This window comes from Rhizomucor pusillus, assembly GCF_041956525.1.
Source record: "Rhizomucor pusillus strain CBS 183.67 unplaced genomic scaffold VTP01scaffold_1, whole genome shotgun sequence".
NCBI lineage: Eukaryota > Fungi > Mucoromycota > Mucoromycetes > Mucorales > Lichtheimiaceae > Rhizomucor > Rhizomucor pusillus.
In genome coordinates, this window is record NW_027192143.1 from 237,655 (window position 1) to 259,058 (window position 21,404).

The 21,404-nt window shown below is 45.0% G+C and overlaps 10 protein-coding genes across 10 annotated transcripts in view; 4 read left to right on the top strand and 6 right to left on the bottom strand.

Annotated features, from left to right (window-relative positions):
- The window catches only part of VTP01DRAFT_110 (uncharacterized protein), a gene marked incomplete at both ends in the record, with an annotated part of 3,429 nt that extends 3,111 nt beyond the window's left edge, over positions 1–318 (top strand). The window contains one exon of the mRNA XM_069379413.1: positions 53–318. Within this exon, the coding sequence (XP_069244530.1) occupies positions 53–318 (266 nt within the window). The remainder of the gene's footprint in view (positions 1–52) is intronic.
- A 248-nt stretch (positions 319–566) lies between these two features.
- Positions 567–2,044, bottom strand: VTP01DRAFT_111 (uncharacterized protein; the record flags this gene model as incomplete). The annotated part of the gene is made up of 4 exons (XM_069379424.1): positions 567–1,446; positions 1,526–1,609; positions 1,669–1,831; positions 1,891–2,044. 4 exons carry the CDS (start codon positions 2,042–2,044, stop codon positions 567–569), a joined length of 1,281 nt encoding a protein of 426 aa, XP_069244531.1.
- A 124-nt stretch (positions 2,045–2,168) lies between these two features.
- VTP01DRAFT_112 (uncharacterized protein) lies at positions 2,169–4,259 on the top strand (the record flags this gene model as incomplete). Its single annotated transcript, XM_069379435.1, has 7 exons — positions 2,169–2,325; positions 2,384–2,651; positions 2,713–3,132; positions 3,201–3,338; positions 3,404–3,620; positions 3,679–3,828; positions 3,903–4,259. The coding sequence occupies 7 exons, from the start codon at positions 2,169–2,171 to the stop codon at positions 4,257–4,259; spliced, it is 1,707 nt and encodes a 568-aa protein (XP_069244532.1).
- Positions 4,260–4,269: 10 nt separating this feature from the next.
- VTP01DRAFT_113 (uncharacterized protein) lies at positions 4,270–4,979 on the bottom strand (the record flags this gene model as incomplete). Its single annotated transcript, XM_069379446.1, has 3 exons — positions 4,270–4,431; positions 4,513–4,704; positions 4,773–4,979. The coding sequence occupies 3 exons, from the start codon at positions 4,977–4,979 to the stop codon at positions 4,270–4,272; spliced, it is 561 nt and encodes a 186-aa protein (XP_069244533.1).
- Positions 4,980–5,473: 494 nt separating this feature from the next.
- VTP01DRAFT_114 (uncharacterized protein) lies at positions 5,474–7,261 on the top strand (the record flags this gene model as incomplete). The annotated part of the gene is made up of 4 exons (XM_069379457.1): positions 5,474–5,510; positions 5,576–5,740; positions 5,822–6,347; positions 6,418–7,261. 4 exons carry the CDS (start codon positions 5,474–5,476, stop codon positions 7,259–7,261), a joined length of 1,572 nt encoding a protein of 523 aa, XP_069244534.1.
- Positions 7,262–7,287: 26 nt separating this feature from the next.
- VTP01DRAFT_115 (uncharacterized protein) lies at positions 7,288–12,310 on the bottom strand (the record flags this gene model as incomplete). Its single annotated transcript, XM_069379468.1, has 12 exons — positions 7,288–7,421; positions 7,490–8,315; positions 8,383–9,317; positions 9,379–9,869; positions 9,924–10,242; positions 10,315–10,504; positions 10,559–10,707; positions 10,765–10,947; positions 11,008–11,740; positions 11,807–11,928; positions 12,005–12,170; positions 12,233–12,310. The coding sequence occupies 12 exons, from the start codon at positions 12,308–12,310 to the stop codon at positions 7,288–7,290; spliced, it is 4,326 nt and encodes a 1,441-aa protein (XP_069244535.1).
- A 263-nt stretch (positions 12,311–12,573) lies between these two features.
- VTP01DRAFT_116 (uncharacterized protein) lies at positions 12,574–14,665 on the top strand (the record flags this gene model as incomplete). The annotated part of the gene is made up of 9 exons (XM_069379479.1): positions 12,574–12,777; positions 12,836–12,952; positions 13,013–13,270; positions 13,332–13,495; positions 13,565–13,892; positions 13,957–14,025; positions 14,089–14,208; positions 14,270–14,309; positions 14,373–14,665. 9 exons carry the CDS (start codon positions 12,574–12,576, stop codon positions 14,663–14,665), a joined length of 1,593 nt encoding a protein of 530 aa, XP_069244536.1.
- A 117-nt stretch (positions 14,666–14,782) lies between these two features.
- VTP01DRAFT_117 (uncharacterized protein) lies at positions 14,783–15,286 on the bottom strand (the record flags this gene model as incomplete). Its single annotated transcript, XM_069379490.1, has 1 exon — positions 14,783–15,286. The coding sequence occupies one exon, from the start codon at positions 15,284–15,286 to the stop codon at positions 14,783–14,785; it is 504 nt and encodes a 167-aa protein (XP_069244537.1).
- Positions 15,287–15,532: 246 nt separating this feature from the next.
- Positions 15,533–17,264, bottom strand: VTP01DRAFT_118 (uncharacterized protein; the record flags this gene model as incomplete). The annotated part of the gene is made up of 4 exons (XM_069379501.1): positions 15,533–15,592; positions 15,657–16,919; positions 16,985–17,110; positions 17,193–17,264. 4 exons carry the CDS (start codon positions 17,262–17,264, stop codon positions 15,533–15,535), a joined length of 1,521 nt encoding a protein of 506 aa, XP_069244538.1.
- Positions 17,265–18,110: 846 nt separating this feature from the next.
- VTP01DRAFT_119 (uncharacterized protein) lies at positions 18,111–20,642 on the bottom strand (the record flags this gene model as incomplete). The annotated part of the gene is made up of 6 exons (XM_069379512.1): positions 18,111–19,233; positions 19,296–19,386; positions 19,454–19,553; positions 19,617–19,987; positions 20,044–20,263; positions 20,322–20,642. The coding sequence occupies 6 exons, from the start codon at positions 20,640–20,642 to the stop codon at positions 18,111–18,113; spliced, it is 2,226 nt and encodes a 741-aa protein (XP_069244539.1).
- Between the last annotated feature and the right edge of the window lie 762 nt (positions 20,643–21,404).

The window sequence follows — 21,404 nt, forward strand, 5'->3', positions numbered from 1 at the left end:
GCGCGACAATGCATCACCTCATCGTTTGACTCTTCGCATTGCCTTTCACCAGAGGACCCGCTTGCTATCGACTTTGGAGCTATGGATGATGCTCTTGTTTCAAACGTTCGCGAAGATTTTCCATCTATCCCGGCTGACATTGAGATGACAAGTTGGCAAGAAGTAGTTAATATCATCGCCGCCGCCTGCCCTGATTTCTCGGTGACAGAAATGTCAATGGGTGAAACCACTATACCGATCTCCGCCGATCCCTCCGCCGCCACCGAATATCCTATGCTCGATCACGACAGCTGGGAGTATCAAAAAGACAGTTCCTAAATGCCTCCAAGCCATCGAAACCCCCAACTTTGACTTTTGTCTGTCGAATCAATTCATCCTCAAGCTAATATACAAAGAAATGTGATCGTTTGGCGCAATTTACTAAATTACAATTTCTGCAATATCGAACTGGAGCAGATCCATTTCACTTACTGTTTCAGTTTGTACGAAGTCTTCTCTTACTAAAATCAAGAGAATGGTGACCCTATTCTCAGTATTTATGATTGCAATCCCAACCATATTGTCAATTAAAGCTCTATGAACTCTAGCTTCTCTTTGAGACTTTCAATAGCATGCCATGACTTGGTCTTCCCCTGCCAACGGCCCCTTCCACCGCCTTTAACACCATCATCCGCAAGTGTCTGCGAAACAACTTTGGATACTTGTTGGACCACGGCATCATTGCCGCCTACAACGATTAGCGGTCCTCCTGTACTCTTTTCGCCCGCAGCCAGTACGATGGCCCTGTTGCTGCGCTCTTCCAATATTTTACGTTCCTTGATAACGTTGGCAATAGTTACCAAGAACTCCATGTCGGCGGTGTCGTCAGAACGATAGAATACGGTGACGCTCTTTGTCTCGAGGTCACGGGTGATATTTTCAACAATGTATCCAGCTGTCTCGGCCATCCAGCGCTTTGCCATTTTCATATTGTTGCGGTTGGAGAGTTGAAGTTTCTCGACATTTTCGATAAAGGTCTCTTGCGGCCCAGATAGCAATGCAGTAAGTTGACACGAAATCTTGTAGCTGGTTTCCAAAGTGTTCAGCACACGTTGGCCAAATAAGAAAAACAGCCGAGTGTTCCCACCACGGACTTTCTCAGTATGCAAGAGTTTCATGCACTGCAAGTCTCCAAGCCGCGCGACGTGGGTACCGCAGCAGGGGTTGCTGTCCAAATCTCTGATCTTGATTGTACGTATAGTACCTCCGCCGACGTAGTCTGCGGGCAGTGATTCGGGTCTTTCCACATCTTCGTGATTCGCTTGTGTGTGTACCATCACAGGCCGATCTTCAATGATAAGCCGGTTGACAGCTCGCTCGACCTTTGCCAGTTGCTCCGCAGTTGGCACCTTCGATTTATCGTCTTTAGTGAGTAATTCTATGTAGCTCTTATCGGAGCCAAGATTCCTATCGATTGAAAGGACCATTATGTGTCAATTCTCATAGTATCTATGACGGAATAGAATGGGATGATTGTGCAACTCACCATGAGCCCGTCTCGACTTTGTAGGGTTCTTGTTCTAATACCGCAGATAAGAGATGCTGTCCACTATGCTGCTGCATATGATCCCTTTTTACAATATCTCGGTTAATGTAATTCTATGCGCATTAAAGAACCAGAGCATATACCATCTTCTCTCCCAGTCAAGTTTTACCATAACGGACTTGCCAACAGGAACAGGCTCCTTGGTAAAATGAACATGCTGTAACTTCTGCCTTTGAACATTATATACTCGTATGTCATCAATATATCCTGTGTCAAACGGTTGTCCTCCACCTTCAGGAAATAATACTAGTGGGAATTGTGTTAGTGAATTGGGCATATCTTGTCCGTTGTTTCAAGGGCCGTACCTGTGTCCTGAAGCATGACAGAATAAAAGCCTTGCTTGTCCGGCTTTTCGCTGCAATCGAGACAAGTCGTTGTTAATTCGGTTGCATAGGAGTTCCTTTGACAATGCAGCTCGCCAACAGGTATTTGGGTTGGGTATGGTGCCGATGGTGACATTGCGGAGGAATAAGAGGTCGTACTATGTGGTGAGAACTTCTCGAAGCCACCACTTTCATGCTATGCACATTTTTCGTAACCAGCTTCTTTTTTTCCCTTGCATTTTTTGTTTGCACACTGGAAAATGCCCTTGCCAGTAGTTACAGAAAGGCTCGAGCAGCAAGATCCTGTACAGGACCAAGATATCATACTTAACGAAGAAGAAGAAGACTACGACGATTACGACGATTACCTTGACGATGAGCTCAACGATGCCGACATGTGGGACAGTGCTACTGGAGGTATGCCCTTTGTGGAGATATATTATATGCCTTGGCAACCATATTTAATATGCAATAGATTTTACCAAGCAATACAACAAACTTCGTCAACAAGTAGCAGCTACCACAAACAGAGCGGCCCCAGCAGCTGGATCGAAAAGAGCAACGGCGGCAACGACTGTAACGACTGTAACGACTCGTGTGCCTAGCAGCAATAGCACGAGCCAACAGCTTAGGGAAAAGCGACGAGTGCTTGAAAGTCAAATCGAGAGCTTGGGTCATTTTGCGAGCAGAATCCAAACTCAAGACTATGTTCCACGTGGTAGCAAGAAAGCCAGCGGCGAAAGGTAACTTTTTCTCCTCAATGTCTTAAACTTTGAAGGAATGGCTTATTCGCAAAATACTTAGAACTGTGAACAAAGATAAAGCCGATCGTGCGACAGTGGAACAGGTGCTCGATCCACGCACACGTATCATCTTGTTCAAGATGTTAAATCGAGGCATCTTTTATGAAATCAATGGGTGTGTCAGTACTGGAAAGGAAGCCAATGTATACCATGCAACCACAGAAAACGGAGAACATCGGGCCATCAAAGTCTACAAAACCTCTATTCTTACATTTAAAGATCGTGATCGTTACGTTACTGGCGAGTTCCGGTTCCGTCACGGATATAGCAAGTCCAACCCGAGAAAGATGGTCAAAGTCTGGGCAGAAAAGGAAATGCGAAACCTGCGACGATTGCAGCAAGCAGGCATCCCATCACCGAGAGCTCTTGTACTACGAATGCATGTTTTGGTCATGGAATTCTTGGGAGACAAGCATGGATGGCAAGTAAAAGCACACAGTATATTGGGACGACTGAAAAGAATAACGGCATAGTAACATTTATGATCAGGGCATACCCTCGACTTAAAGACGCACAGATCGAATCGTCAAAGTATCCAGCATTGTATTATCAACTTGTAAAAAATGTGCGCACCATGTACCAGGTGTGCAAGCTTGTACATGCAGATCTTAGCGAGTATAATATTTTGTATGTCTCTAATCTATAGAACGGCGATCAGAGATGAATATATGCTAACGTGTCTCCTTCTATAGGTATCATTCAAGGACATTGTATATTATTGACGTTTCGCAATCTGTTGAGCACGACCATCCTCACGCCTCAGAATTTTTGAGAAAGGATCTAGCCAACGTGACAGATTATTTTGCCAAGAAAGGCGTGCGGGTTATGAGTTTAATGGATCTGTTCTCGTTCGTCACTGATACGTCTTTTGGTAACTCGGATGAAGAAGTAGATCAAGCTCTTGAAAAGGTATGTTGCAAGGCTTTTTATATGACATGAGTACAATGCATTGAACAAGCGATAACAGATCCAAGCCAAAATGAATGCTCAGCCTGAAGGAGAGCGTAATAAGCTGGAAGAAGATATCTTTAAGCAATCATATATTCCACAAACGTTGAATGAAGTCATCGATGTAGAAAGAGATACATTAAAAGTTGCTGCTGGCCAAGGAAGAGATGTAAGTACTTTGTTGTAGCCAAATGAATGAAGGAATGAATATCTTTCGTATGCTGATGATCTTTTTGGCTTTAGCTTGTTTACGCTAACCTACTTGACGAAACTACGCTAAACGAAGAAAGCGGAGAGAAAGATGACGGGATTGCAAACAAGATTGCCAGCCTCTCAGTACAAAGTAGCGACGATGAAAGCGTCGAGGAGGAAGTGATATCGGCGGGTGATCTGACGGCTTCAGACAGCGAAGACGACGATGAAGAGGATGACAATGAAAATGATAAACCTCGAGGTCCCAAAGGCAAGAAATTTGAAGACAAAGAAGCCAAGAGAGAAAGAAAACAAAAGGCAAAGGAAGAAGCACGGGAACGTCGCAAGCATAAATTACCAAAATCCGAAAAGAAGAGAAAGATCAAAAATTCCAAGAGACGGAAATAAATGAAAATGCCTATTGTTTAGGGATGCCAGGGAAATCTGGATTGTCCTGCTGCTCTTCGGCGTCTAGTTCATCGTAAATTCCCCAGATGCTCTTATCATAGTTTTCGATCAAGTCTGGTTCTTTGCGATACTTGGCGTGCCATCCTTCAAATCCACCTCGCAAGACCTTGACCTAAAAAATTTTGAAAAAAGACAAGGAATAAACGTTAAAGACTTGACTCCTGCCTTTTCATGCATATCGTCGCATCTTTACCTCTTGAGGTTCTTGCACACCTGTCAAATGACGCATTTCGTTGTATATTCTGGCTGCCTTGGGCCCGCGCTGTTGCGAGAGAGCGCAGTGGAAGTATACCTGCGGCACGCCAGACAGCTTGCTAATAAGTGCATTGCCTTGATCTACGAGCTGACCGGCCGGCACGTTGATGGCGCCTGGAATGTTGCCTCCCTAGTTTTTGCTTGCGATAAGCTAACGATGACATTTACTATCCAGCAGCCCTAATCGCTGAGACATACAATAAAGTCCTTGTCACGGACATCTACAATGGCGTAATCTTTGCCTGCAACTTTGGATTTGTCGCGAACGAGCTCAACAAGCTCCTCGCTCTCGGCGTACGGGGCTGCATATGACATTATATTGCGATAAGATGTGCTCCGCGCCTTTGCCGACAGGCCCTTTTGAGCTTCAACGATCCGTATTCCAACAACCCTTGACCGGAACATTATTTTTATCTCGCTAAATCTTTCTCAGTTTGTATACGCGATGAAACTGTTCCTATCGCAATTGGATGTGGAAGGATTTAGCCTTTGCTACTTTTTGATTTGCTGCACCACTTATATCTGTGAATCTGTAGACGTTGATACACAAACAATAGTTTTGTGTTGCAAGTTGATTGCTTGCCCTTCCAATATCAGGTTCATTGCTTGCATCCTGTGGATGCCTTGATATCACTTTCATTCACAAAGTTCTAGAGCAATATTAGATTTCTTATATTTGTCGCAAATTTCGTTACCCATCATTCTTTTCAGCTGTTTTAAACGTCTCTCATGTCTAATGTGTATTCATAATATGAAGAGAAAAAAACAAACACGATTATAGCCTTTTGCGCAAGGAGGAGGAAAATGCGAATGTGCATCGCCTCAAATGGACACTGAGTCCCAAAACGGGGCGCGAGGGGACGCGATTTTTTCTTTTCCTTTACATATCAATTCTTGCCATGCTGCAACGTACACGATCACAAACAAATCTTCGCTGTACGTCTTGCTATACAGGAAATGAGATTAGCCTACAAACTTGCTAATTGCCCCTCATTACACAGCCACATCAACCAGACGTCGAACACGGCAGGAACTGGAAGACGAATCTGGACTGAAAGAAAATCTGCCCACACCACCATCGACACCGAAAAGAAAAAAGACATGCAGCCCTCCACAGACTCCACAAAACATTCGTCACATTACTAATGAGCTTGAGAGAACTCAAGGTACGACAACGAAAGAAGGGAGCTCATTGCTCCCACTGCACAGCTGGTACCTGGGTTTGCTAAAAGTAGCGCTTTACCTAGTTTCCAAACCAACGACCAAACAGAACGAAACGCCACAAACATTTTCATCATCAACAAAAGCAGCAGCAGCATCGGCAACAACAACAACAGCTTTGAAATTGACACAAGATACGCAACAAGGTGAACAGTGTCGTCAGATACCCATTCTAGCCCGCGCAAAGGCTCTCTTCAGACGCACAGCCATTCCTTCCCGACTCGTCGCCCGAGACAACGAACGAGAAACAATGATGGATTTTTGGCAAACGCACGTTATCGGTAACCGACCAGGATCGCTCTACATCTCGGGCTCTCCGGGCACCGGCAAAACTGCCATGCTCATGGATATTATGCGCAAGAGCCAGGATGAGCTGGACAGTTTGTCAACTCACAAAGTGCAGACTGTGATGATCAACTGCATGAGCGTTGGCGAACCTAAACAGATATACATGAAGCTAGTGACCGAATTAAAGGGCCCGAAAACGGCGCTCTCAGCTGATCTAGTTCAGCAGGCACATCAATTGCTGATGAAGAAGAAGAATACACTCAGGTATACTCATTCTACTCTTCTTGGTGGCTCGTCAAACGCAGAATATTAATTCAATCTTTGATATTCACAGTGTTGTTGTGCTCGACGAAATCGATCATTTGATTACCAAAGAACAAGACGTGCTTTATCGATTGTTCGAATGGGCTTCCCAACCTGATTCACATCTTGTTCTCATCGGCATTGCAAATGCACTCGACTTGACAGATCGCTTACTGCCTCGCCTACGCGCCAAAAGCTGTGAACCATGCTTACTCAATTTCAGCCCGTATACCGTCAAAGAAGTCACCGAAATCATACAGGATCGACTTTATTCGCTCGCAGACAACGACACTAAAGGAGAATTACCGCTGATGCATCAGAAAGCTGTAGAACTGTGTGCACGCAAAGTGGCAGCTGGCATGGGCGATTTACGATCAGCACTTGATATGTGCCGTCAAGCTATAGAGCTGGCGGAAGCAGAGTACAACAAAAAGGCAGTGTTGAAGGATAATGCATCAAATGGAACGCAGGAGGCTCCCAAAGTAACGATCGTGCACATGTCAAAAGCGCAGCGATCCATTTTTGGCAATCCCAATGTCATGAAATTGAAACAGTTAAACCTGCAGCAAAAGGCGGCGCTAGTCGTGCTCGTCGTCATGAGTCGAACTGGCAAGAAGGATACCATCACTCTCGGAAAGTTCCGCGAGCAGCATACCACCCTTTGGAAAAAGTTTGAAGGCATCCCCTCACTTTCTCACACAGAACTCAACGACGTACTGGCAATGCTTGAAGCGAGCGGCTTCATCACCGTAGGCAAGAGTCGGGAGGAACGAACACGTCGAATCCATCTGAACGTTCAAGAAAGCGAAGTGCTACAAATGGCACGCGACATTGAAGTATTAAATGTTTGGGTGAATGAAATATTAAGCGAATAAAGCATGCGAATTTATCATGTTTGCTATTAAATGGTGACAAGGGAGAGTAATTTTGCCAAATCGACGTGCCGGTAACCTGATCTATCGAGATAGGCATCGGCCTTCCTTTTGACGGCTGCGTAAATGTCGTTATATCGGTTGACGATTGCTTCAACTTGCACTGAAGGTTCATGAAAGATGATTGGCATAAGATTATTTTAACAAGATTGTGGATGTTCGTATGCTTACCTGCTTTTGATGTACCGTATGCATTTGTTTTAGCCTTGTCTGTATCCACGAGACTCGAATAGTATAGCAACTGGGTGTATAATTGCTTATCCGTGTATTCACGAGCCATCGCACCGTGGCAGTTATCTCGCAAGCATCGTCTGCCGAATACAGACATTTGGCGAGTTCTGTTGCGGCATGTGGTATCGTCACATATTAACCAGCCTTCATAGTATTTTCGGATATGTTTTCGAATAGCTAGAATCATTTGGGAACCAATGCATCCGCGGCTCATAATGTTACCGCACGAAGTACACTGGAGACCAGATACCAGAGTCTGTCCTTCTCCTTGCTCGCGTACAACACCTGCAAACTCTTGAGGAGTCTGGCAATGCTCACACTTTACGGTCAGTCGTTCACAGTTCTTGAAGCGTTCAGCGTCGCTGATCTGCGAGTCAAGTGTTGCAAACTCTTCAGACTGGTCCGCTTCAGAGCTACGCATGCCGACGTTGTATTTGCTAGGGTCTAAACCTAGACACTCCGCTAATCTTGAAGCATCCGTACCATCGATGGGAGCGCATAAACGGGCAACAGGTGGATGGATCTGTTGATTGAGATAATACCCGATATCCAACTTCATGTTGTTGCGCATCACATCGTCAGGGTGATATGCTCTCTCGGCAAAACCAGACTTGGTGCCACTAGGCATATTTTCAACGAGGCAAATGACGTAAGGAACGGTGTCGCCCGCTCGGACACTGATGCCAGCCTGGCGCATGCGAAGTGCTACTTGCACGTGCGGCTGGCTCTTTGCGTCTGCATATTCTTGTGGATTTTTAGTCAATTGCTAGTGTGCAACCATTGTTAGCATTCCGTCGATAATAGTCTTACTCTATTGACTAACATCGCAGTACCTTGTTGATAACGTATTTCTCAAGAGGGATCTCGCCCTGCCGAATCTGTTCGCCTACTAGGCGGAGATAGGCATGGATATCCTCTACAACTTCTTCGCGATCCTTGTCGGATAGGATAGCCGCAAGTACACGCGAAGATATGTCGTGTGAAAGGTCGCACCAGTCACGACGCACCAAGTCAAGACCCTTGGTTTCCACAGATTCGACTAGCGTACCATCTGGTTTCTCCTCGACTAACAGCGCAGCGTACTTTTTCTTCTTCAGTAATAGCATGTGCTTGAACATGCCGTCAATATCGATTTCCAGCAGACTGTAGTGCTCGTTGACCCGTTTCTTGAGCAGATTGCCCATTTCTCTGACTTTGCTGATATCATTCTCGTTCGTATAGACCATAATGGAATCGGTGTCACCGTAAATAACATTGAGATCCAAGTTACCGGCAAGGTCGACGGTGTTTTGCAGAATCTCACGGCCCTTGTGTGTAATAAGCATGGCAAGTGGTTTGGCGTAGAATCGAGAATGTGAAAAACCCAAACAACCGTACATACTATTTGCTGTCAGTTTGAGGGCTTTCTGTCTAATATCGTATTGCATCATGGTAGCTTCTGAAATTTTTGGGTCTTTCATAAGCTTTTTGACTTGTCGACGTCGATCAACGAGTGTCTTAATGAGCCGAGGTAGTACGCCAGCGGGTATATCTTTGTCAGGAATGTCTGGAACACGCTCTTCTTCATCTGCAGTTATTTGCTTTTGTCGTTCCACGGTTGTAAAGCATACATTGTATTCTTGGATAATAGATGGATACAAACTGTTGAAATCGAGCAGCAGCACATATTTGTCGTAAAAGCCCTTCTTTGGCTCCAAGACCAGACCGCCGGTGTATGCAGGTTTCCGGCGCGAACTCTTGGATTTGCGTGTCTGTATTTGTTCTGCCTCTGGTTTTTTTTTCACGCATTAATTTCATTTTTTTAGCTTTCGTTGTTTCATATCTCGTACCTTCATCTTGATCAAGTTCAATAGCTTCGATCACGGCTGCCTGTGATTTACCGAATTGAGCTTTGTCGGGGCAAATGTATTTTTGCCTGTGGAATTCATGTAGCAAGAGGAACTCGTTTCTCTCTGCTCTTGCACCCGTCATTGTTCTCGACCACAGGTTACCAGCGAGATTGGTGAGTTGTTTTGTAAGCGGTAGGATTTGAAGCTTGAACATGAGGGCTGTAGATAAAAATGCATCGAACGAGCAATGTTTCACCATGTGTAACAAGGATTGGGCATTTTCATAGTACTTTGTGATCTTATCGAATTCAATATCTTCGCGTACGATCTTGAGTTGAGACTGTGCTAGGTCTGACAGTCGGTACGATTTGCTGCGAATTAAATCTTTGGATGCGAGATAGGTGTCACACACAAGTCGACCGCTCATAATCATTCGTTCTTGGTATGTAGATTCACCAGCGCCACCGGCACCTGTTTGAAGCTTTGGCCAGCTACGATGTTATGAGTAAATTGCGGAAACTACATAGTTCCAAAGTTGTACTTACTTTTTTCTTCGCAGGCGGCCAAGCTTATGCCAGTTTTGAGTACCTAATGCTTTCATTCGATGTAAAAGCACATCCAAATCGAAACCTGCAAAGTTATGGCCAACGATCACATCAGGATCGCAAACATGGATTTTTGCCAGCAAAAAGTTGAGTAAAGCCCCTTCTGTGCGTTCGATCTGAATGGAGAATCCATTCTGCTGCTTTTCTCGAACAGCCATATCATTGAACCCAGCAGGATACGGAACGTTCGTCAGTTGTCGAATAATGGCAAATCGCATCTTCTTTTGTTCCTCTATCGGGGTTGGTTCATCGATTTTAACTGTCATTTAAACTATTAGTATACCCGTTCTAGTCTATCGAGAGCTTAAAGAGAAATGGAAACCTAACGAACCTTCAGGACATACGACACCGCTAGCAGCAATAATCTCGTTTACACCTTTCTGTTGATTCACAACTGTGCGCAGACTGATCGATAAGACAACAAGAGGCGGGATCTCTGTGGGTCCGTTTCCATGTTCGTCGCGTATGGGATTGACGGTTTTCGGATCGTCAACAATAACTTGTACTTTGCACCATGTATCCTATTACAAATGTGAATCGAGTATGCAAATAAAATATGTCATTTTCGTACTTACGTTTGCATTAACTATTTTTGCATTATCTACTTTGAGCCAGCAAGGTCCCATAATATCACGCTTAACCAAAAAGTGTTCTAACGGACCGGTATTTGCACCAAATATCCGGCTAAATGTCTTGCCTTGGATATCAGCGGGAAGCGAAGGCTCTATTAACAGATCACGTTAGATGGCGCATAATATGCCACGATTTTGAAGATACTTGCGTTCGTATGAATAGACCATTTTCAGATAGTCGGTTTCCATAGGTACATTGGGCAATTCAAAGGCATATTTACGAGTAACAGGTTTTGATGCCCATTGGTGAATCTTGTGTCTGCTGCAAAGCTCTGAAATTTCGCCGTGTACTTCGGCCATAGAGACTTCTTCTTCTGTAGGTTTGCCGTCGTCTTGAAATGAAATACCATTTTAGTACGATATGCATCAGCTGGAGAAGATCTCAACCTTACCACCGAGTGCATATTCCCGTGGCAATACAAAAATATTGCGTTCAACGTTCCGTACAGTGACACAGCAACTGACGTACTTTTTGAGTGACTTGTTGAAAACCTTGCCAAATAAATAGACGTAGCCCTTGTCGTAGCGTTCGTAGGCATCGTACCACCAGATATGCAGACTGTCATCCTTTTCCAAAACTTCCAAAGTTTGACTATCGTCTCTAGCAAGTTCAGTTGCTGTGTCTGCTGAGAACATGTTATCTTCAGCATTTCGCCAAGTCTGAAGATCAGGACGATCTTCCTTAAACTTCATTTTACGTTCCTCGGATTGAAGTTGGTGTACACTCAATGTCTCCACTACGTTCTCTTTCGGTTTTGTATCTATCTCCATGGATGTATCAGCCATATCCACATCAGCATCTGTTGCATTGTAAAACTCTTCTTCTTTTTCTTCCGCATCTGTCGGTTTCTCTACTGCAGGCCCAGGTGCAGATGCTGGTGCAGTTGCATCAATTGTCTTTTGCAACTCTGTATGCTCCTCTACAGGAGACTCTTTTTGAACAGGGGAAGGTGCTGACGATCGAGATACTGTATATGATAGCGGCGAATTATATCGTGATGTAGCCATCGATCGAGCACGTTTTGCTGGATTGATTGCAGTTTTACGTGGTGTAAGGTCCTGATCCATTTCTGAAAAGATATCGTTCATCAAATCATCATCGGTTGCTTTGGATGAAGTCGATTCCTGGCACAACGCGAACGATCAGTGATCATTAGATCCAAGATTTCTTCGTTCGTAATATCCATGTACCTGTTTTGCTTCTTTGGGTGTTGTCTTTTGGTTGATCTTGGCGAACATATTTGCGAGGTTGCGTGAGACAGGAGGTTCTTTGACTTCTCTCTTTGCCGAAACTGCTTTTCGTTTTCGTTTGCCTGCAGTTAAAGAACAAGACAAGTTCAGCAATGTTGGATCTTGCGAGGTGAAACTGTCACGTCAAAGTCCACTTACTGCTGGTAGGCGAGCGTTCCTCTTCATAATCGTCTGAATGCACCATTTCTTCTTCAGACTCTTGACCTTTCACGTAGCCTCCCTTATCGTCGTCCTCGACAAAGTTTTCGTCGTCGTGGTAGGCATCATACTCGCCTTCGCTTACTTCCTCGTACAGGTCCTCTGTCTGGTGCCGGTAGTTAGAAAACTGACGTGATCTCGACAAACGTCGTCCGAGGAGCAGCTTACATTGTCCTTTTGACTTTTTCCTTTGCGTTTCAAAAGCTCTGCCAGCCGTTTGTTTCTCTCGGCTCGGTTGGAACTCATTGCTGGATTTTGGAAGAAAGCAAAGGGCGCGCGCTGTGTCTCTCGGTAACGCGAAAGCTGAGTGAGTACCTGGAATTTTTGCGAGAGAGCGCGCCGCACGCGTTAAGTCGCGTCAGCCACGCGGGACAGCAATCCTCAGTAGGGTGTGCGAACCAACTTTGCCAATGTGTGGTATACAATTCTGCCTGTCTCGATCAAGCGATCGGCCAGCGATCTGGGACGATCTTGCCAAACACAATGTCAAACGAGGTAGATCGACTAGCATGGCCATTTTCCGGTACAGTCTCACTGAAGCAGAAAGCCTAGGGCCTGACTCGCAGAATATCCATCAAATACAAGTCAATGATACATTCATGACGTTTTATTCGACTGTGCTCCATCTAAGAGGCCGTAACAATGTAGCTCAGCCAGTGTGCACGCCAGGATGGGTTTTATGCTGGAACGGTGAGATCTTTGATGGACTGGAGGTATTTTATTCTTCCCGCATCTCTCCCCTTCTCAGTTGGAAACTCACACACAGCACAGATAAGACCGGAAGAGAACGATACATGGAAACTCATGGAAGCAATAAGCTGCACACCTGAAGGTGTTGTGGATGTAATGTCTCGAATTGAAGGCCCCTTTGCATTTGTGTTATGGAATGTGAGTTAAAATATGCGAACTATTCAGATTTGAGCAGTGTTACCAACCTTTTTCCTAAAGGAAAAGGAGCAGACTCTACTGTTTGGACGCGATTGTCTAGGGCGACGTTCGCTCATGTGGCGCCAGACAGAGGATGCATTTATGCTGTCGTCGGTTGGACTTGCAGAACCTGGTGCAGAATGGCAAGAAGTACCTGCAACCGGCTTTTTCTACATCAAGTTTGGTGAAACCGTAAAGGAACCAGCTTTTACTGCCTGCGGCTATCCGGTGCAGCTGATACCCTGGGTGTACGACTCCAAAGCGGACGAGAATTCAATGGTAGAACGACGAAGTTCAAGGAGATCTCAAAAAAGGTCATTAAGAATCTGTTTTAAAATAGCTTATGCCGTTTTCAAAAATCAACACTGCAATTCCCACCAGTCTGCCTGATAAATTCGAAGACGAAGAGCTTGCACTAAAGGCGGAGAATGAGGCTGTCGAGGTATTTGAAAAGGTACTCGACGACGCTGTACGAAGACGAGTGGCAGATATACCCTATCTTGAGTAAGATGATAATAATTTATGATGAAAATTTATTCGACGTGAAACTAACATTTTAAAATGATTGCATAGCGCAAATCATTCGATTGCACGAGTAGCCATATTATTTTCGGGCGGTTTAGACTGCATTTGTCTTGCAGCACTTGCGAACAGACATCTGCCTATCAGCGAGCCGATTGATTTGCTGAATGTTGCATTTGACAACCCACGTGCTGCAGCTGCCTCTGGAAAACAAAATGTTTTTGATACGCCTGATCGAATAACTGGAAGGGATGGAGTGGCGGAACTAAGAAGAATTGCACCGGATCGTGTATGGAATTTCGTTGAAATCAATGTTCCGTTCCAAGAGGCGACAGAGCATCGACAGGAAATTATTGAAAGAATGTATCCCTTGGATACTGTAATGGACCTGGTGATTATTGTCTGGTATGCAAGATATGTGAACTAGCACTCAATCTTCCAAGAGTATAGCCATGGCGCTTTGGTTTGCGGCGCGAGGCAAAGGTATCATAGAAAAGAATGGTAAAAAGGAGGTATTTGTATGCAGATACATGTTCATTTATTGCTTGTAAATTGATTGCATCCATTCGCTGAAGCCTTATGAAAGTCATGCCCGCGTGCTGTTATCAGGCCTTGGTGCTGACGAGCAACTCGGCGGTTATTCAAGGCACAGGGAAGCATACAGACACGGTAGTTGGGAACGACTCATTCAAGAGGTACAAATATCAGAAAGGAAATTCCTGTTTAGAAGGATTGCTAATGATTGCCATGATTTAGACTCAACTGGATGTGGACCGGATATGGACTCGAAATTTAGGTATTTAACAATACTCATGACTTTCGTCTGAATATCTTACACTTACGGTATTAATTATGCTAGGTCGCGATGATCGAATTATTTCAGACCATGGAAAAGAAGCCCGGTTTCCATACCTATGTACACGAGTTGTCAAACACCTATGCCAGCTGCAAATTAATGTGAAAATGGATATGCGGTATGGCCGCGGGGTAGGCGAGAAGTTACTGTTGAGACAAGTTGCACGACGGCTCGGTTTATTGCAAGCATGCCGTAACTGGAAACGGGCGATCCAGTTTGGGGCTAAAACAGCCAAAATGACCAACAGCGCCGAGAGGGGCCAGCACAAGCTCGCTCAATCGTCTTCCTCTCCATGATACATTACGACTTTACCCGGCCATCCTACGTGGAAAGGATAACTACAGTCAGTGTCTTATCACGTTGTATGTGGGCCCCAGCGTGTCAATAATTAATGTCTTCATTCCACCCTCCATCTACCCTTCATTTCTTCTTCTTTGCTTACCGTGGAAGGCTTTAAAGATTAAATCCTTGACATGTTTCTCTTGTAAGCCGTCCAAATTTTCGTATGGAATTGCCAGCGAGAGTGTACCCAGTTGCTCGGCAACTTTGCGTAACTGACTCAAACACGATTCCAAGTCAGCGTAACTAGTGCGGTTGTATACTTTCGGTTTTGTAACTAGGTAGTAGACGTGGCAGTGGTCGTGACCGTAAGCGATTTGGCCAACCGTGCGTTTCTGTTGTCGAAGCATATGGTGTAAGTTGCTGTGCCGCTGTCTAAAGGTGGTTACTGCACCTGTGTAGGTGATCGAAAAGTTTGCATACATATAATTGAGTATATCTGAAGACAAGTCCATGCTTACGTGCAACTTCATACCCTTTCCGGAACGCCAGTCTTCGCTTATACACAGGACAAGGGCGTCGTTGGGAGTTATGTTGTCAAATACGTTCCCGACGCACTCTTCAAAGTCAAAGGTCATTGCAAAACGATTTTAAAGCTTGTTGTTTTCAAATATATAAGCAGCAGCAGGCGATAATCCAATATGAGATAAAGGATTAAGGACAGCAGAACAAGTAGAAAAAAAAACCACAAAAAGGAGAGAAAGAGAGAGAGAGAGAGGAGAAAAAGGAATTTACAAACAACGCAGAGTAAGCAAGGGATGACAGAGTAAAAATATGCATTCAGGGGTTGGGGGAGATACAGGAGTTACGTGTCAAATAGGTGGTTACCAATACGCGTTGCCACTCTCGCCCGAAGTATTGCTTTCAGCAACAAATGCAGGAATCTAAAATATGCAACTGACGGGGTTAGCAAGAGATGTCACAAGATCCGCCGCTATTATCGCTTACCGGTTGTTGGTGCTCCATGGTGAGGGAATGATGTCTCGTTGCGGAAGCAGTGCAAGAAAGCAGAGGGATCTTATCGTTGTTAGGAAAGATGGGTTGCTGATGCAGTGGTGGTGGAGCCATAAAGTATGGAGTGACAGGCTGACTGGCGCGTCGCTTGATTGCTTTAGGGTTTGGCGGGGACGGAGTACTGGCTACAGTAGCACTTGATGCATCGAGGGGCGGGTATTGCAGTCCATTCTCAGGTGACGATGTGCAGTACCCTGAGCTTGACGGACAGTACCCTGCGCTGTGAGCTGCATGCTGTGTGCTGACAGGTGTTTGCGGCATTGCCATGTACGGTGCTATTGGAACTGATGCTTCGTAGCTGACTTGGGACGTGGGAGTATACATGATGGACGGAGGCTGCTGGTGCTGGTGGGTGGGTGGAGGAGGATAGACGTTGTCAAGCTTGACAAATTTGCGTCGACTATCATTATCAGGTTCATCTTGCGCCATCAACGAGAACGAACGACGAAGAGCTCGATGCGATTGTATTTCGTTTAATGAACGCTGGTTGTGCACCCGAACGATGTATTTATGCTCAGGTACGACAACAGTTGTGTATCCCTTGGGGACCGGCTGACCATCTTGCCAAGAATGCCGGACGATGGCCTGCGGTGTTTCTGGACTGAGGTCGTCGCTTTCTTCATCTTCGCCTGTAGACTCAAACTCGGGGGCGCACGAGAACGACTCAGTATCTACCCGGGCCATCTCGCAAAGTGAACGGAGCAACTGTTCACCTTGGAAAAGCGCATACTTGGTCAATTCTTCTGAACCGGCCGCAGCCATGCAAACCTTTGTCCACAGTTCCGTGAGCTGATGTGCACGGGCCACGGTTTCTCGCTGTCGTATTCTCTGCCGTTCTTCAGAAAGGCGATTGTAGAAGCGTCGTTCGTTCCAGCTGATGTCGGAAAACCGCGTCTGGACTTGAGCCCGAATTTCGGGTGTGCTGAGACGTTCCCGGGCCAACTCGCAGATGTAATCCAAAACCTGCTTTGGCCACCCTTTCTCGATCTCCTCAGGGCGCAGTAATTCATGGTTGTGGAAGCAGGACTCTGGACTCTGCGATTTCCGGAAACGCCATATATGTGCATCTTTCGTTTCGTTAAGAATCACGCGCCATCGGCAATCACAGCGTTTCGACGGCCTTTTACGTTTGGGATGCCTTTTTGGGTTGCGGAGTGAGTCCGGTAATCCCTCACGGGAACAATACACATAAATATTCTGCAGGCGATATGCACTTAGTATACAAAGAGACAAGTCACAAACAATCTGCAAACTAGACTTACTCGATGGGAACTCGATTCTTGCTTCACAGTGAAACCGAATTCAGCACAAAGTTCGCGGCAAAATTCGATCGCTGCAGCGCTGGTGGCAAAAGTCCGCTCCAGAAGGCGTTGGTAGAATCCATCAAACTAACGAATAACGCTTTGCATGTTAACTCACATAAGCCAGATTGGGAAACCAAGAAGGGAGACATAGGAGGATCCCGTTTACCAGAGCAACCTGCTGCTGCTTCTTTTGCTTCTGCTCTGCTTCTGCAGTGCTGTCTCGTCGCTGTTGCTCCATTTTGGGTGTGACAGTGTAGATAGACTTGACAGCTTGTGTTAAAACTTTTTTGACAAGGCTCGTGACCCGGAGTAAGGTGGATTAAAAAAAGGTAAAAGAGAAGTGGGGGAAAGAGGGAGGAAGGAAAGAAAAGAGAGTGCGAATATTTATCTCATCGTGCGGAAAAGGGCGTGCTGCACACGTTACTCTTGAAGGCATAGAGAGTGTAGTGAAGAAAAGAGTGAGTGTCGTCCGTCTTTGAACCTTGAGATTTGAAACCCTGCCAATCGCTGCTGCTCATTTCGTGCTTCTCTTGGTGTCACCCAGGAGTGCTGTCGCCCGCCAAAGATAGCATGCATAGCAGTGCCCACGCATGTAACAGCGATCCGTTTCTTGCAACAGGTTGTGCTCGCTTTATAATTTTCGATATGTAATACTTGTTTTTCTTATTTTCCAAACTTTCTTATGAATATCCTCATCTTTATCTGTTTGTTCGTGCGTAATCGCTGCGTTGCCAGGCGGTTGGCGCCATCGATGCTTATTGTTATGATTTTCGCACGATCACCCTTTCGGTGTCGTCATCCCACTTCGTTTCTTCGCGTGTCTTTCTCCTACTAGATTTACTGCCTGATCCGAGGAAGGAGGGAAATTGGGGGGTTGGAATGGGGGGAAGGAGACAATGAAAACAGGCGTAAAAAACGCACTCCTGCCGAACGGGTTGTGCCCAAAGCGGCCATAATTTAGAAAGATTGACATTGTACCACTCCACGTTGACTCCACGTTGGAAGCACAAAGCATCCTATTTTCTAGAGTTGACAAGGGTATCCTCTTCCGGAGGGAACCCGAAAATGTGGAAAAAACCTTTATTCACTGCTGGCCGTTATCTTCAAGTTTCTTCTTCTTATTTTTCTTCTTCTTTTTCTTCACCATCGTATCTTTCACTCTCACAATCTTTTTGTCTTCATCCTGTTCTTTGTCTCCGTTGACTTCATCGTTATCGACTGGCATCGACCGTTTCTTGGTCATTCGTTCTTCAGGACGAGTATAAAGAACCTCTTGAGCAGCTGCAGGTTCTACAGAAGTAACAGTAATTGATTGCTGTGTGGCAACGGGTTTGGATGGAGCTGCGGCGTCAGATAGTTGAACATGCCTTTGTTTGATTTCTTCTCCTGTCTTTGTAATAAACTTAACACCGTCTAACGGCTGCAATAATTTGATTTTTGATTTGATTGCTTCTGCCAACCTCTCGGCAGCCAAGTCCTTATCGAGCTGTGCCTCCATGTCTTCTTCTCCGGTTCCAAACAATGCAGAAACGGGTTTTGTCAGTTTGGCCGCAGCCTCCGCTCGTTCGCGATCAATACGCTCAAGATCAAACGTTGATGGATCCACTTGCTCTTTCGCATTCTTAGCAAATGTTGAACGCATGGATGCTTCCGGAGCTATTGTCGGAATTGTCTTTTCCTTCTCTTCTTCTTGCTCTAGATCCATTGTTTGCGGCACGTTGGCCTTGAGACCATCCATTTTGGCACGATGGATAAGCATACCCAGTGCCTGTGCATTCATACGCACCAGCGGCGGGCATGGGTTGCAGCAACCGAGCACACCGGCGGACTCGGTTGGCATTCTCTCCACCAAAGCAAAAAGCATGTGGTTAGGCAGCACATATCGCAAGGATTCGTCTTCTTCGCGTGCAGTGTGGTCACGCCATGCATGCAGTGCTTTGAAAACAGCATGCTGCTGATTTGTCATGGGATGCCTCCATTTACGCAACAAATTCTTCCATCCGTTCGGACCCAAGCCGAATTCGGCGTCGTATACTTCCTTTTCGTATTTTTTGAGCGCGACTTGATTGGAGTTCTGTAACACTGTCCGTAAAAGATTTTCATGTCCGGATGATCCTTGTAAAAGTGTGTTGCGCAAACAATCGTATATGTACAGCAGGTAATGTGTATCTGCCCTGGCATACTTTAACATTTCTTCAGGGAGCGGTCTATGCATCGAGTTTATATATTAACGACTGCAATTTTTGTGTCGGCAGTTTCCTTCCTGTACCTTATCCGCCAGTCTGCTAATTGATATTTCTTGTCGGCTTCAACGGAACAAAACTTGTTTAGGAGATATGCAAGACTGTGCATAGGATAATCTAAAGATGATATGACGTGCGTTAGTCGATGCTACCCTTAAAAGTGCACATGACAGGGCTTTCTCACCTAACGCTTTCGTTGCAAAATATGTATCAAACATATTTACAATGTAAAGACCAAAGTCGCGTTGTAACCATACGATATCAGACTCTGCACCGTGCAAAACCTAAACAAGTGTTTAATACGCGTTTTTATCCTTTTTCCATGCATATGTCCGGAGAAGACCAACCTTGACTATCTCGGGATTGGCAAAGTATTCATTTAGTTGCCATAATTGATCACGCAGTGCCAAAGTATCCACGATGTAATCTTCGTCTCGAGTGCTGATTTGCATTAAACAAGTAAAACCTTGGAAACTGCGATAATTGTGATGTTCCAAATCGATGGCAAGTTCCTTGACTCCTTTGAAATCATCCATCATTTTTTCGAGTTGTTCACCGGTTTCTACCCAATGTGCAGATGTTTCGTCAAATGGATGGTATTTTATGGGTTCACGTTCTTGCAGCATGTGGTCCGGATATTCCAGATTCATGATTTCATGTTCATATGGATGCGGAATGGCTTTTAATACTTCTGGATCTTCCATGTTACCCGTAAAGACTACGTGATCATGTTACTATCCAGTAGTTCTATAGTATTCCCACTTTTTTACTTACTTTGGTCCAATGGTACTTTGGCGTGTGGTTTGTACCGAATCTTTGGCACAAAAGGCATGTCGGCGCCGTTATCCACCTTATCCTTAAACTTTATCTGCGGTCGTACAATATTCTTTGCATAATACAATTCGCCCTCAAGCCTCTTCTTCTTTTCTGGTTTTTGTGCAGAAGTTTCTTCAGGTCTTATAACTCGGCCTTGCATCTCGTCCAGACAGACATCCTAACGGATACGTTACATACATGCTTGCATTTAAAAAAGTATCAAAACTACGACTTACTGCACGCTCAAGTAAGCTGTCGACCACGTCAACCACGTTATCAAACTGATCTACAACATCGTCTACATCCTCGAAACTCTGTATTTGACTTCCAGTATCCAAAGCTGCGTGCTTTGTGATTCTGTTGGCGATCTGCAAAACTTTTGATCCGCAGATATCGAGATCTTTAGCAAATTGTCGATCTAGAGACCGGTAAAAGCCAATGTCCTCGGTCGAAATCGCATTGCTAGCTGCAGTGGCTGAAACTAGAGCCTTGAACAGCGATTGCTGATATCCTTTGTAATCTTGTCGCGGATCGGGTATGGACGGAGACGGTGACATTTGATAAAAGAAAGGCAATTGCACTTTGCTCCGCTTTTCAAAATCAAGAAGTTCAACCTAGACAGTCACAAAAATGGTTATGCTGCATTTGAATTAGGCAGACTACTGCGTATTTAAAAACAGTTGGCGTTTGGAGCATCAAATTGCACGACAATCAAGACAAATTTAAACCTTTCGAACCAAATTAATAAATATTCTTGTCGATCTATGGACGACGAAAACTTACCATATTGGTTCAAATTTGCCATGTAGTGCAGTTGCTCCAAACAATGCCAACCGGATCAATCAGTAAAAAATCCAGGTATTATAGGCTTGTATTCTCTTTTACTTACCGAGTCATCTAAAGAGAAGCAGTCTCAATATTAGTACCTCTATAATATTCAGAATCCAGGATGAACTGCAAGGCTTACCGTAAAAACCTAAACCCTTTTGGGTCCCACATTCGCAGTGGTGGGTTGATTTGATGTTGGTCTGACAAATGGTTCCGGGTGGGCAAGTCCTTGTAAGACTCTTGAAGCGATATAATACATATTCTTAGAGGTATTTACATCTCTGTTCCACAGCATGCCGCAGTTTTGACAGTCAAGGATGCCATGGTGAGAGATGTTAACCTCAGTAGTAACATTGCGGAGGCTCCTCGCCAAACAGGAATGACAAACCTAGGTCGATTGATATTAGCTTTCGTCACTAGTAACTTGCTAGTCGTTCCTTACTTGAGAGGTACGGTACTCGTCAATGGTCACAATAACTGCCTCTCCTCGT